This window comes from Salmo trutta, chromosome 21, assembly GCF_901001165.1.
Source record: "Salmo trutta chromosome 21, fSalTru1.1, whole genome shotgun sequence".
NCBI lineage: Eukaryota > Metazoa > Chordata > Actinopteri > Salmoniformes > Salmonidae > Salmo > Salmo trutta.
The window spans coordinates 5,203,111-5,219,674 of NC_042977.1; the positions used below are offsets into that span (position 1 = coordinate 5,203,111).

At 40.9% G+C, this 16,564-nt stretch overlaps 1 protein-coding gene across 1 annotated transcript; it reads left to right on the plus strand.

Moving 5' to 3' along the window:
* Positions 1–9,234: 9,234 nt before the first annotated feature.
* On the plus strand, positions 9,235–12,501 carry LOC115157704 (uncharacterized). Its single transcript, XM_029706159.1, has 6 exons — positions 9,235–9,406; positions 10,467–10,907; positions 11,628–11,845; positions 11,952–12,008; positions 12,113–12,212; positions 12,302–12,501. The coding sequence occupies exons 1-6, from the start codon at positions 9,235–9,237 to the stop codon at positions 12,472–12,474; spliced, it is 1,161 nt and encodes a 386-aa protein (XP_029562019.1). The 3' UTR covers positions 12,475–12,501.
* The last annotated feature ends 4,063 nt before the right edge of the window (positions 12,502–16,564 follow it).

Below are 16,564 nucleotides of genomic sequence, written 5' to 3' on the forward strand. Positions count from 1 at the left end.
GTAATGCTTTTGACAGCAACGATAGATGAAAGGGCAAATGGCTTGGAGGTCATGGTTAGGGTGAATACGATGAAAATTGAGGCCATTAAAAAATCTGTTGACTTTATCTTTGGAGAAGTGAAAACCCTCAAAAGTGACATGAAGAAAGTGGAAGTTATCTGCCAGGAAAATGAAAAGAAGGTGTCTGAACTCGAACAAAAGGTGAATGAGGCGGAGAGATACCAGCGCAGGTGGAACCTGAGGCTCCATGGAATTCCAGAGCAGGCAGGTGAGGACATCAAATGCAGAGTTGTTGACATCTGTGGAGCTGTCATTCCCAAATCAAAAGCCAAACTTCAGGAAAATGTAGACATCGTCCATCGTTTGGGAAGACTTAAGGATCATGACATGAGACCGAGGACAACCATCATCCGGTTCACCAAGAGATCTACGCGGGATCTTCTTTGGAGGGGAGCAAAGAATTGTGAATTCCTCATCAAACAAAAATTGAGGTTCACGGAGGATCTGACCTCAGCAGACAAAGTGACAAGAGAGAAACTGTGGCCGATGGTGGCTGCAGCTCAAAAGGCAGGGAAAACTGCATTTTTTATCGGTGCCAGAGTGATCATCGATGGGAAAGAAATGCGGCCAAATCAGAACATTTGAGTGAGAGCCAGAGTCTAACTCGGACAGAACTGTCAGGCCAAAAAACTGTTTACCAGGTGAAAAGCAGCCTTTTATTATAAAATGTACACAAACACTTGAATGAGAAAAGGCTGACCTGAGAACTGGTAAACTAAATACTAACTATAGGTGAATAACTGCTTATTGTAAAGTATACACAATGTGTCCCCCTTGTGGGAGTAACAATACTTTGGTAATTTTATGACCAATATTTTGGGGGGTTTGTTGTTATTGGAGAGGTTAATAATGGGATGGAAATCCTTTTGAGTTACATATCCTTAGGAAAAGCTTATATTAGCATAACAAGGTTGTTGGTTGAAGTTTATGTCTTTATCTCTTTGTTCAATTAATGTCAGGGGTATTCGTCATTTACTCAAGCGTAAGGCTATTTTCCTGTATTGCAAACGGTTTAATGCAGACTTTTACTTTTTACAAGAGACTCATGCTTGTTCTTCCGATCTATTTTTTGGGAAAAATCAATGGGGTAACGATATCTGGTTATCATATGGCAACAACCACTCTGCAGGTGTAGCAGTTTTAAGAGGTGCATTTAAAGGGAAGGTCATCAGTAGTAAGACTCACCACTCTGGACGTTGGTTAATGTTAACAGTAAATTTCAACAGTGAAATGTTTTTATTAGGGAGTATTTATGCATCCAACAACAAACCAAACAGGATATTATTTCAAGAATTTGAAGAAGAAATTAATAGAGTTATAGGTGTATTTCAGGATATCAAAATTATCTTAGGTGGAGATTTTAATTCTGTATCTAATGTGATGATTGACAGATATCCCCCTCCTAACAGATCCTGCATAGTTAATCCTGAGTTTAATAACCTATGTCTTGGTCTTGGATTAGTCGATATTTGGAGATCTAAATATCCTGATAAAAAGGAATTCACTTGGAGTAACAAGGACATGTCCAGACAGTCAAGAATTGACTTCTGGTTGATTTCTAATTCATTAGATAATTCTGTAATCAAGGTATCAATTGAACCATCAATTCTTACTGATCATAAAGTTATATTCTTATCTTTAAATATGAATGGATCTGAAGTTAAACCGAATCGGAGTTATTGGAAACTCAATAGTAGACTGTTGGAAGATGATCATTTCAAGATGGATGCCAAAGATATTATACAAGACAATTGGAGGAAAGCCCAACTATTTAAGTCTTTTGGTAAATATTGGGAATTAATGAAGTATGAAATAAGACAAACAGCCATGAAGAGAGGTAAAGAAATATGGACCGAATGTATGAAGAGAGAGCAAAAGGGGCATTTGTAAGATCAAGAAGGAGATGTTTGGAGGAAGGTGAAAAAAATACAAAATACTTTTACAACTTCTAGTGACATATCTGCCTTTCTAGACTCTGTCAAAGACTGTGCAAAATTCATAGATGAAGACTTCCAAAAGTCGTGTGATGAAATTATTTCTATTAATGAAATAAAAAAATGTATCAGCAAGTTAAAAGAGAACAAATCTCCAGGGAATGATAGCATTATCAGTGAATTCTATAAATATTTTCAGGAGGATATTATTGAATTTATACACACTGCTCAAAAAAATAAAGGGAACACTTAAACAACACAATGTAACTCCAAGTCAATCACACTTCTGTGAAATCAAACTGTCCACTTAGGAAGCAACACTGATTGACAATACATTTCACATTCTGTTGTGCAAATGGAATAGACAACAGGTGGAAATTATAGGCAATTAGCAAGACACCCCCAATAAAGGAGTGGTTCTGCAGGTGGGGACCACAGACCATTTCTCAGTTCCTATGCTTCCTGGCTGATGTTTTGGTCATTTTTGAATGTTGGCGGTGCTTTCAGTCTAGTGGTAGCATGAGACGGAGTCTACAACCCACACAAGTGGCTCAGGTAGTGCAGCTCATCCAGGATGGCACATCAATGCAAGCTGTGGCAAGAAGGTTTGCTGTGTCTGTCAGCGTAGTGTCCAGAGCATGGAGGCGCTACCAGGAGACAGGCCAGTACATCAGGAGACGTGGGGGAGGCCGTAGGAGGGCAACAACCCAGCAGCAGGACCGCTACCTCCGGCTTTGTGCAAGGAGGAGCAGGAGAAGCACTGCCAGAGCCCTGCAAAATGACCTCCAGCAGGCCACAAATGTGCATGTGTCTGCTCAAACGGTCAGAAACAGACTCCATGAGGGTGGTATGAGGGCCCGACGTCCACAGGTGGGGGTTGTGCTTACAGCCCAACACCGTGCAGGACAATTGCCATTTGCCAGAGAACACCAAGATTGGAAAATTCGCCACTGGCGCCCTGTGCTCTTCACAGATGAAAGCAGGTTCACACTGAGCACGTGACAGACGTGACAGAGTCTGGAGACGCCGTGGAGAACGTTCTGCTGCCTGCAACATCCTCCAGCATGACCGGTTTGGTGGTGGGTCAGTCATGGTGTGGGGTGGCATTTCTTTGGGGGGCCGCACAGCCCTCCATGGCTCGCCAGAGGTAGCCTGACTGCCATTAGGTACCGAGATGAGATCCTCAGACCCCTTGTGAGACCATATGCTGGTGCGGTTGGCCCTGGGTTCCTCCTAATGCAAGACAATGCTAGACCTCATGTGGCTGGAGTGTGTCAGCAGTTCCTGCAAGAGGAAGGCATTGATGCTATGGACTGGCCCACCCGTTCCAAAGACCTGAATCCAATTGAGCACATCTGGGACATCATGTCTCGCTCCATCCACCAACGCCACGTTGCACCACAGACTGTCCAGGAGAATGCTCACTTTATTATAATTAAATATTTAATGTTTTTAAGGAGGCAATTGATTTAGGGGTCCTGTCTGTTTCTATGACACAGGGCCTAATTTCTGTAATACCCAAAACAAACAAAGATTCTATGATAGAAAATTGGAGACCAATCACATTAATGAACAATGATGGAAAGATACTTGCATCCATCTTTGCAGAAAGACTTAAAAAATGTCTTGACCAAATCATTGACGATACCCAGTCTGGTTTTATGAAGGGCAGACATATATGTAATAATATTCGACTAGTATTGGACTTGATAGACTACAATGAGCACATTATGGAAGATAGCTTTATTTTATTTGTAGACTTTTACAAAGCATTTGATACAGTTGAACATAGTTTTTTTTGTTGAGACTCTTCATTTTTTTTGTTTTACAGTTAGCAAAGATCAGAATGAAAGGGCCAACTTAAATGTCTCTCCTATTGTAGAGAAAATTGGAAAGAGATTTAACTCCTGGTTATTAAGAGATCTTTCTTTATCTGGACGTGTACTTTTAACAAAATCTGAAGGTCTGTCCAGATTAGTTTATACCTCCCTTGCCTTGGATGTTCCTCTGTCAGTAACTAAAATAGTTGATACGAAATGATTTAACTTCATATAGAGGAATAAACCACATTATTTTAGAAAAGCGGTAATATGTAGCACCCAAGGTGAGGGAGGGTTGAATGCTCTGGATTTTTAAACCTCATAATATTTAAAATTAAATGGATGCAAAACTATTTAAGAAATAAGGATTGCATCTGGAATATCATCCCTAATTTAATATTCCAACAAATTGATGGTCTCGAATTCTTACTCAAATGTAACTTTGATGTGGGTAAAATCCCTATTAAGCTTGCAAACTTTCATAAACAAGTACTTCTAACTTCGAACCTCATGTACAAACACAATTTATCCCCTAATAGGTATACAATCTGGAATAATAAAGACATCAAATACAAAAACAAGTCTTTGTTTTTCCAGAACTGTTTTGACAACAACATCATTTGGGTTAAACAATTACTGAACAATGATGGACAACTATATGATTATCCAGAATTTATTAGAACACACAATGTTACATTCACTCCTGAGGAGTATCAAGTTGTTGTTAGAGCTGTCCCTAAAGGTGCTATTCTTCTTTTAGGAGAATATAACAATACTCCAAGTGCAACTGTTGAGGATTTTGTAGCCTCAATACAATTAGAAGGAATTGACATTGTAAACTATAAATGTAATAACATGTATATAAGGAAACTGTCAATATGTTACTATTCCCTCTGTTAAAATGTACTGGAATGCAGCCCGAGGACAAGTGAACTGGAACAAAGTTTCGTTGTTATCTGGTAAATATTGTATATCTAATAAGGTGAAAGAAGTATCATACAAACTCATTCATAGAATCTATTCTGTAAAGACCTTTATTATACACAGATTTAAAATAGCTATTGATAACAAATGTGTATTTTGTGATTGTGACCCAGAGACTCTTGACCATTTATTTTGGGACTGCTCTTATGTCAGAAGATTTTGGTGTTAGAAGATTTTAGTTTAAAAGAAACAACTATTAATGTAAATTTGAAAGACTATATTATGTTTTATTTTGAACCAAATGATATGGACCCTGATTTAACTTTCATTGTTAATTTGTTTATCTTTCATGGAAGATTCTTTGTCCATAAAATGAAGTGGGCAGAGAACAAACCCCTTTTCACATTATTTAAGATAGAATTGAAATATTATTTTGAAATGATCAGTAAATGTAAAAACAAAGCAATACGCACCATAAAGGTATTTAAGAAATTGAAAATGAATCTTGATATGTAATACCCCTGTCTTTTAGGTTTTGTACTCTTGTTTGTATATTTCATTTTTTTTTTTTGTATTTGTTGTGTTCATAATAAAAAATATATAATAAATAAAAAAAGAAGACGCATGCATATTGTCGGCCAGTCGGCCTACAAGTATTTTTGCAATAGAAATATAATCACTAAGATTGTGATTATAGCCAGTCCGTTTTACAAGTGTGTGCACAGTTAACAGGCATAGGCTGAATGCATTGCACTTCTCGTTGTGGCTGCACTTTGGATATTATTAATTTAATTTTGGACGTTGTGATAGCCATTTCATCCGAAACATTATTACCAATGCACAGTTGTCTGATTATGCATATGGAATAAATGCAGTTCTTGTTGGTTGTCGCATTTTGGATGTATTGTATTGTTATTGCTGAAAGACTTCAGTGCATGGGCGCTGCCCGATGCTGAAGTAAATCACCTTGGCACGTGAAAGGCGTTTTGTCATTGCCTTGTGGTCACTTGTATTAGGCTTATAGCTATTTTGTTGAATATTCTTTGGCCAAATTCAATTAAAAACGACATTTACATCGAAAAAGAACAACAACAAAAAAAACGTTATACTTTGTGAGAAAACACTAAAATTGTTCCTCAGCTAGAAATGTTCCACCCTCTCATGTCGCCATCTTGACCATGTCCCTGATTTCATGGAGCTCTCCTGCGCATCATTTACTTCACAAAATCCCGCAAACGTGAAAACGCCAGAAATAAACATCGCGAGAATGTAAATATGTGTGAGAGTCAGAGATTTGAAAGCAGACGCTTTCATCCCAAACGATGTACAGTAATGCGTACATACATTTTACTTTTGGGTGGCCCAGGGAAATGAGACTTTTTCGAGCTTTTCGGAGCAATTTTTGTATCTCTTTCTTTGTAATACTGTATGTATTCAATCATTTCGAATTGATCACTTCCCACTGGGCACATACATCAATTCAATGTTTATTCCACGTTGGTTCAACGTAATTTAATGGAAATTACATGGATATTGTGTCACGGTGAATTTTATAATCTGCAGTCAATTTAATGATGTTTTCATGTGCCATGATTCTGACATTTGACATATGATCCTCATAGGATTAGGCTACATAATTACAGTAAATGTAATCTCAATTCAATACGATGTGCATATACTGTACATATAGCCAATATAGCTATTAAACCCATGTTCAGTGACTGTACTGTGACGCAAGTGGCCTAATATGTTTGTGACGTTCCATGGAACCCACGGTATTGTTTAAACTAGATTCTGATTGGCTTGCAGGTCATTCTACAGTGTAAATTATAAATGAAAACGTGCTTTTATATCAGTGTTACAGATTCACATTACCGAGCGTGTCTCAACCCGTACCGCGCTTTTATCTGCCTAAAGGTATCTTCACGCACGACTGGATAGGCCTTTTGGATACGCTTGTCCAAGGTAAGGATATGCGTCAAGCTGTAGCATACTTTTAATGTTTTAGTTCCGAACTCAAGTTACTCCAGTCAAGTGATTAATCGTAAAAGTTAGTTGTTTTGACTGAGCAGTCCAATGGCCAATGCTGTTTTGGGACTATGAGATCCTCGGCTATATACTATGATGAGCAAATAACGTGCATAGATTATGCATAAGGCATTGCACAAGTCAGTGTTTAGGTCAGAATATAAAGTTGCTACTTCCGTCAACTCAAGTTACTCAAGTCAAGTGATTAATCGTAAGAGTTAGTTGTTTTGACTGTCAAAACAAATAACTTTGATGGAATATTCCAAATTTCAATGGCAATAATGCATCACAACTTCACAATATTACTTGTATTTATTTCAATGATTCATCCAGGCCCAAGACATAAAGTCGCCTGAAAGCTGTGTAGCAATCATTCCATTGCTGACCCATAGGATGGTAATCACATACATGATTGGCTTAATCTAGAATCATGGATACCTTTCATGTGAGTTCTCACACACCAGATTTTTTTACATACCTCAGAAGGAAGATACCTCAATATCTGGAAGCACTGTCTCATGTACAATTGTTAATGCTATCTCTGAAATGTCTAACAAAATGTTGACCTGATCATTTCATCAAGACCTTCTCATCAAAAGTTGGAACTAGTGGTCAACATTGGGGCAATGCAGCCCAAAATAACAGGGGCCAATATTTTCATGGAGGTAAGCACTACACTTCTGATGGGTTTAAAGATTGTATTACATTATCTAAAAGTGAGAAAGTAAACCCCAGCTGTTGTTATTCTTTTCACAGGGAAGGACAATCCCCATTATGACATGAACGTTTCATTGCTGAACAACCATAGATATTTTTCTTCTAATTTGGCTCCCGTTCCTCCAACAGGGAGCAAGACCTGCCAGCAGAGCTCACTGGAGCAGGGAGACATCCCGTCATCCTTTTGGCGCCTGACAAAGTACAATTTTTTTCTTCTAAATAACTCTATAGTATCATCTTCTGCACAAAGTTACATTCCTAATAAGATTGGTGTTAAGTGAGAAAGAATCCTATAGATGGTCCTATGGGCATGGTCTGAAGCCTCTCTTCATCTCAGTATGCTGAACCACCTGATTTCTTGCAGGCTTGAGATTCAGATCCTGCTGAACGATGTTAAGCAGTCGATTAACCACATGCAGGGGACACTGAACACCTTGCAGGGGCAGTGTATTGAGTTGCAGACTGCCATATCTAAGGTAGTGTCAGATGAGTCTCAGATACAGAAGAATAAGTCTATGATGTTATGGTGATAATGATTGAGATGGTGATTATAATAATGATGACTAGCGGTACCCCACCCTACGGGCGGTAAATCATTGGATCTGATTAATTCAATTCAATGCAATTCAATCTTAGAGGACTGCAACCATAGAAATACAATGTATTTACACTAATAATAAGCTATTGTCAACTTCCCGTCTATGCTTATCTTGCTCATTGCTCACTGTCAATTGCTGATTGTTACCCTATGTGTGCAACTATTATTGATTTCTCACAGACAAATTATTTGGTTGCAAATGTACCTGGGGCCATGTAAATAATTGTTAGGCTACTCATTTTGAATCCACCGGTGGCAACTTGTGTGACCATAAATGTCTGTGTGCGACTGGGCACAGTAAAATAATTTGGTTACTGACCTGCCCTACATCATAGAAGGCCCTTCAAGTCGGAACTAGGAAATTCTGACATTTCTGACTCTGTAACTCGTTATGGAATGATGATTTCAAGTTTCCCACTTGTGAAGTATGAGAATCAACCAGTAGGAAGCTCTACACTAATAACTTACATTCATTTCAAATCTGAGGTTCCAAGTTTCCGATGGCATGGGAATTTTTCAATAGTTGCCATGGTAATTTTGAATGTTCAGTCAGTGAGCATTATGGGTAATTGTCCTACATACTTACATGAAATGCTGTAGTAACAGTGCCATTCCAAACACAATAAATGTGAAAATTAACAAATATACAAAATATTGCTTAAGTGAAGAAAATCAGCTCAAAATTGTAGGAGGAAATGCCCCTGCAGCAGGGAAGCTTACGGTATTATAATATATTGTAGATAACGTTAATATAATTTGTGTATTTACATTATCAGTACACATACCAATTAAAGTATATGCTAGGGATACACTGAGTGAACAGTTCTTGCAGTTCTTGACATAAACTGGCACCTACTACCAGACTCTGTTCAAAGGGACTTAAATCTTTTGTCTTGCTCATTCACACTCTGAATGACACACATACACAATCCATGTCTCAATTGTCTGAAAATCATTCTTTAACCTGTCTCCTCCCCTTCATCTACACTGAGAAAAAGATTTAACAATTGACATCAATAATGGATTATAGCTTTCACCTGATTAATCTATGTCACGGAAAGAGGTGTTCTTAATGTTTAACACACTCAGTGTATGTGTCAATGATGTTATAGATTCCAAGTGGTTGATTTTTTAGGGAATTACTATATGCTCTATGTTATACCTGCAGATCATCACAGCAGCCGAAGTTGCTGTGCAGAGGGAGGAGATCGTCCAAGCATCAAGCCTCATCCCGTCACAGAGGGAGGGTATCCTACAAACAGCCAGTGTCCCTGCACAGAGGGAGGGGATCCTCCGAACAGCCAGTGTCCATGCGCAGAGGGAGGGTATCCTCCAAATAGCCAGTGTCCCTGCACAGAGGGAGGGAATCCCTCAAACAGCCAGTGTCCCTGCACAGAGGGAGGGGATTCTCTCAGCAGCTAGCATCACTGCACAGAGGGAAGAGGTCCTCCAAACAGCCAGTGTCCCTGCGCAGAGGGAGGAGATCCTCCGAACAGCCAGTCTCCCTGCGCAGATGGAGGGAATCCCTCAAACAGCCAGTGTCCCTGCACAGAGGGAGGGGCTTCTCTCAGCAGCTAGCATCAATGCACAGAGGGAAGAGATCCTCCAAACAGCCATTGTCCCTGCACAGAGGGAGGGGATCCTCCGAACAGCCAGTGTCCCTGCGCAGAGTGAGGGGATCCTCCAAACAGCCAGTGTCCCTGCACAGAGGGGAGGAGATCTTCCAAACAGCCAGTGTCCCTGCGCAGTGTGAGGGAATCCTCCGAACAGCCAGTGTCCCTGCACAGAGGGAGGAGATCCTCCAAACAGCCCAGTGTCCCTGCACAGAGGGAGGGATCCTCCAAACAGCCAGTGTCCCTGCACAGAGGGAGGGGATTCTCTCAGCAGCTGGATCAATGCACAGAGGGAGGAGATCCTCCGATCATCAGGCATCCTCCCTGCACAGAGGGAGGGGATACTCCAAACAGCCAGTTTCCCTGCACAGAGGGAGGGGATTCTCTCAGTAGCCAGCACTCAATGACACAGAGGAGGAGATCCTCCGATCATCAGGCCTCATCCCTGCACAGAGGGAGGGGATCCTCCAAACAGCCAGTGTCCCTGCGCAGAGGGAGGAGATCCTCCAAACAGCCAGTTTCCCTGCGCAGAGGGAGGGAATCCTCCGAACAGCCAGTGTCCCTGCACAGAGGGAGGAGATCCTCCGATCATCAGGCCTCATCCCTGCACAGAGGGAGGGGATCCTCCAAACAGCCAGTGTCCCTGCACAGAGGGAGGGAATCGTACCAATGGCCAGCGTCCCAGCGCACAGCGAGGGGATTGTCCTAAAGGCTAGTGGTCCCTGCTGAGAGGGAGGAGGTCTCCGAGCATCAGGCTATCCCTGCACATAAGGAGGGGATCCTCGAGCATCAGGCCTCATCCCTGCCACAAGGGAGGGGCATAAGGAGGGGATCCTCCGAGCATCAGGCCTCATCCCTGCACAGAGGGAGGGGATTCTTCCAGCAGCTTCTATCACTGCGCGGAAGAAGAAGATCCTCAGAGCATCACACGTCACCCATGCACAAAGGGAGTTGATCCTCCTGATGGCCAGTGTCACTGCGCAGAGGAAGGGAATCTTCCCAAAGGCCAGCGTCCCTGCGCACAGGGAGTGGATCGTCCCAAAGGCTAGTGTCCCTGCAGAGAGGGAGGAGATCTTCCTCACAACCAGTGTCCCTATGAAGAATGGAAACAATCATCCACAACCACCTCCCATCATCCCCATGGTGGCACCACTGTGGAAATGGGATGGTGGAGCGTGTACTCCACCTGTGGATTTCTATTCCAAGAGAAGAGGTCACTTAACCTTACCAAATTAGTAAAGAAATTACCATTGTGATAGCGTGAGAATAAGTTGTGATAGATTAAATGTATGGCTCATGTGAGTATATAGCTGTAATACTTTCATGCATTTTCTACATACAACAGGTTTAGCTCCATTTTACTTTTTCATTTTAGTCATTTAGCAGACGCTCTTATCCAGAGCGACTTACAGTAGTGAGTGTATACATTTTTTGGATATTAGCTGATAAATATGCTAGATTTTGCAGCGACAATTATGACATTTTGCATAGCAATATGCAATTGTTTTGTCCAATTTGTTGCAAAAATGCGCTGACATGGGAAAAAACTGTGTTGACGTCTGGCTTGATTGAACCATATTATGCAGTAAATGTGCGGTGATTGGTTGAAATTGCGAGCCCTCTTTTTGTACTGTGGTAATGGGTCAGTTCTATGCGATAATATTGTGATGACGTGACTATTTTATTCAGAAATAGTTTGGTGATTGGTCAAATTTGTAAGCCCTCACATAATTTGCAGGGAATTGTTGATTTTGCAACCAAAACAATGCGATCGCAGAGTCCTGGAGTAACCTCCCAGTAATCCCTGTGACTGAGTGTAGGTTAAGATTGGGTTGTAACAGAGTATCAGAGCGAGACGTTTCTACCTGTCAGCTAGTAATTGTTCTGTGTGGTGACATGAGCAGAGAGGCCTGACTTCTCCCACTTATTACAGATGTCCGACTTAGATATGTTGAGCATCCTGCTATGATGTCCATCACCAAGCCGGAACATTCCGATGCCAACCCTCAGTGCCAGACTGGCAGCCGGCCGGTGGCTGAGCCCGAGACCCCTGCTGTTCACAATAACAGTGGAGGCTGGCTCAGCTGGGTCTTTGGGAGTGGAAGAGTTAATAAGAAGGAGGTTCATCTACCTGAGGACAAAGACAGATCTGTAAGGAACTGGTTATTAACACTTTATTCTATGTAGAGACAATTGAGTGGATTAAAAAAAAGACAATTTGTGGCTTGCTTCACATTGCTAATATCTTCTTCCTCAGATTGTCTGGGATCCAACTCTGCACAGATGGGTTAACAAAACTGAGCCCAAGGCTGAGGTACACACTTAAATTCAAAGAAATTAAAAACAGTGAACAACCATTGTATTTCAACTGTGATAATATTACTAACAATTTGGAAAATGTGTTGATGTGTTTTACAGAACAAGTGTGTACCACCACCTCCACCGATGGGGACATATGGATATCAGGGGAACACTGGCAGTGTCCCCAAAGGAGTGAATCCTTACTCTATGAAAGCAGGTGAATATTGCTTTAGAATACATGTGGTTTAACCAAGACTGTGTCAGCCAATCATAGATGTCCCCTGCTAACACCTTTCCCACTACCAGCAGGTCTATGGGGCAGCAGATACCCTACAATGCATGACAATGATGGGACCAACTCAAAGCCTCCAAGCCATGGTCCTGGACTGCTTCCTAGACAGCTCTCTGGCTTGCTCCCTCCTTCACACTTTGACCTCATGGCACCAATGGTTGTGCCACCTGACACTCTACCCTACTGAGGTATGACTCTGGAAAATCCTTCCAAATTGTATCGATTTTGTAATTAATCAAACCATTGACATGTTTGTTGTGGTGCCATATTCTTTCCCTTTTTTAATAATGGATTTAATGGTGCTCCGTGGGATGTTCAAAGTTTCGGATTTTTTTTTATAACCCAACCTTGATCTGTACTTCTCCACAACTTTGTCTCTGACCTGTTTGGAGAGCTCCTTGGTCTTCATGCTGCCCCTTGCTTAGTGGTGTTGCAGACTCTGGGGCCTTCCAGAACAGGTGTATATATACACTGAGATCATGTGACAGATCATGTGACACTTAGGTTGCACACAGGTGGACTTTATTTAACTAATTATGTGACTTCTGAAGGTAATTGGTTGCACCAGATCTTATTTAGGGGTTTCATAGCAAAGGGGTGAATACATATGCACGCACAACTTTTATTTTTATTTTTTGTTCTTTTATGAAACAAGTCATTTTCTTCACTCCACCAATTTGGACTATTTTGTGTATGTCCATTACATGAAATCCAAATAAAAATCCATTTAAATTACAGGTTGTAATGCAACAAAATAGGAATAACGCCAAAGGGGGTGGAATACTGTTGTAAGGCACTGTACACACTGGATTTGCTTACCAAGACGACATTGAATGTTCCTAGTGACAGTTTTGACTTCAATCGGCTTGAAAATGTATGGCAAGACTTGAAAATGGCTGTCTGGCAATGATTGACAACCAACTTGACAGATCTTGAAGAATTTTTAAAGAATAATGTGCAAATATTGTACAACCCAGGTGTGAAAAGCTCTTAGAAATGTACTCAGAAATACCACAGCCATAATCTCTGCCAAAGGTGATTCTAATTCCCTGTGATTCTATTGACTCAGGGGTGTGAATATTTATGTAAATTAGATATTTCTGTATTTCATTTTCAATACATTTGCAAAAATGTCTAAAAACATGTTTTCACTTTGTCATCATCATCGTGTGTAGATGGGTGAGAATTCCATTTTGTATTCAGGCTGTAACACAACAAAATGTGGACTAAGTCAAGGGGTATGAATACTTTCTGAAGGCACTGTACATGACGCTACCTCTTCGTTTCCCCTGGCCAGAGGGGATCAGAGCGCATATGCTTCTCTAGGCTACCTGCAGCTGTGGTTGTTATCAGTAGGCTCCAGTTGATCAGACTGAAGCACAGATTAATTGTGCACGAGTTGACAAATCATGAGGCATAGTGTGATCACTGCATTATGTTTGTAATATAGTCATCGCATTGTCCATTGATCGTTCCTGTTGCGACCATAACATTACCACTGCAGACTGTTATACCAACCGTACTATGTACTAAGACCCCAACTGTAACTTAAACTTTCCCCAGACCGGAGTGGGACCGCTCCTATGACTGTGATTCTAGCACTCTTCTCGGTCCTTGTGATGGTTCCTCTGCCACACTCCCTTTGCTTCCCACTGTGTCTCCTATAAAAGACATGCAGTGTAATATGACCTCTGAATGTGTTACAAATGTGTGTTTTTATGTGAGAGACATATCAATTACATTTTATGATCCGTATCGTGTATGTGTGGGTGTGAGTAAGTGTCTATGTAGGTAAAGCTGTTTTATAAAAGTGTGTTAAAGAGAGGAAGGGTGTGATGTGCTCATGTGTCTAAAAGAATAACTGGTATGGCTTGAATGGATGCTGAATGTGAAATTATGGTTAAGCCTGTCAGACTGGTTATGATCACACCCTCCCATGACTGTACTGTGTGTGTGGTCTTGTTTTGCTGACCCAACGGGGACATTGAACTGTTTGTACACCTTCCGTATGGGGACGTCATGACTAACTGGGGACAAAATCTTGGTCCCCACAAGGCGGACCATTGGAACTGATAGAAAATGGTATGCTAATATGCCTACTCGTTATTTGGGTTTGGTCCCCAGAAGGTGGTTTTTTTCGGTCACAGTGTGTGTAAGTGTGTATCCGGACAGCGCCCCCTGTACCTGGGTTTTGGGACTGGAAGTGTGCATATTTAATGAGGCGCCGCCTTCATTTGCATAACATTAACATATTTGGGGGACTTGAGGAAGGGGTATCAAGGAGGACCTTTCTCACTCAACATTTTGAATTTCTTATTTTAGTGTTGATTTGTTTTATGCATGTCAGTTTTACATAAAAGTAAATTAGAAAAATATAAATTATACCTGACCAGAAGTGTTCTCTATATAAAATATGCTGACCAATCTAATCCTATCAGACAAACATATTATATTTTATTTTAGGTCTATATTATATAGTAAAACTAAAACACTAGCTAAATGCATTGTAAGACCAACCAAAGAATATCAGATAGATTTGCAAAACTCCCATTTATTGTTCGCAAGCATTATTGGAGTACTATACATACACTGAAAGCATTGTATCATGCCTAAAACGTATAGATTTATTGATAAAAACAAAAGTAGAAAGACAAGTCCCCTTTCCAATGATTCCACGACTACTACCTTAACCCCAAAACCACTTTTTTATTAATCTAGTCACTGGTGCTTCCTGCTTTAATTTTTGCTTGTAAACAGGAATCAGGAGGATGGAATTATGGTCAGATTTACCAAATGGAGGGCGAGGGAGAGCTTTGTATGCATCTCTGTGTGTGGAGGATAGGTGATCCAGAGTTATTTTTCCTCTGGTTTCACATTTAACATGCTGATAGAAATTTGGTAAAACGGATTTAAGTTTCCCTGCATTAAAGTTCTCGACTACTAGGAGCGCCACCTCTGGGTGAGCGTTTACTTGTTTGCTTATGGCGGAATACAGCTCATTCAATGCTATCTTAGTGCCAGCCTCTGACTGTGGTGGTATGAGAACAGTTACAAAGAATATAGATGAAAACTCTCTCGGTAGGTAATGTGGTCTGCAGCTTGTCATGAGAAACTCTACCTCAGGCGAGCAATAGCTTGAGACTTCCTTAGATATCGTGCACCAGCTGTTGTTTACAAAAATACATAGACCGCCGCCCCTTGTCTTGCCAGACGCTGCTGTTCTGTCCTGCTGGTAAAATCGTATAACCAGCCAGCTGTATGTTGATATTGTTGTTGTTCAGCCAGGACTCCGTGAAGCATAAGACGTTAAAGTTTTTAATGTCATGTTGGTAGTTTAATCTTCCCAGTAACTCGTCCATTTTATTGTCCAAAGATTGCATGCTTGCTAGCAGAATTGAGGGAAGTGGGGGTTTATTCGATCGCCTCCGACTTCTCAGAAGGCATCCCGCTCCCCGACCTCGCTTTCTCTGCCTCCTCTTCAAGCAGATCACTGCGGTCTGGGGGCCTGTTCCCGAGGGAGCTGTATATTAGTATGTCATACCTTCCTACTAGGGTCCGCAGTTTTGCCTGTTTAGGTTAGCCCAATGGTTCTCAAACCTCTCATCAGTGACCCCCAGACATTTCACAATTTTGTTTTAGCCCTGAAATAGTCCCCCTGTCTGTACAACACATATTGCAGGAAACTATGAAATGTGAGATGATGTATCCATGACTGTTTATTGAAATACCCACCCTCTCCCTCACCACATCTTGGACCTGTAGTGCCACCAATGAAATCACACAATGTTACAAATTAAGAAACGTATCCTATAAGTATGCTCTACTATCTAAAAATGTTGAGTTATTGTCTCAAAATTTTAACTTAGTATCTCCAAATTAGTATATTTTTATTACATTTATTTAACTAGGCAAGTCAGTTAAGAACGAATTCTTATTTTCAATGACAGCCTAGCAACAGTGCTTGTTCAGGAGCAGAACAACAGATTTTTACCTTGTCAGCTCAGGGATTCGATCTTGCAACCTTTCGGTTACTAGTCCAACGCTCTAACCACTAGGCTACCTGACACCCCAAAATCAAAATGTTTTGATAGTATCTTGAAATTCTGACTTAGTATCTCAGAATTCTTTAACATTTTTAGATAGTAAAAAAAAAGGTGGGAATGGGCTTCCATACATATCTTTTTAACTGTTTGGGCTAGAAACTAGCTGTTTCCTCTGTAGAAATGGTGCAACATTGACGCTAACGAATCTGTGTTTGTTTTTTCATTACAACAATC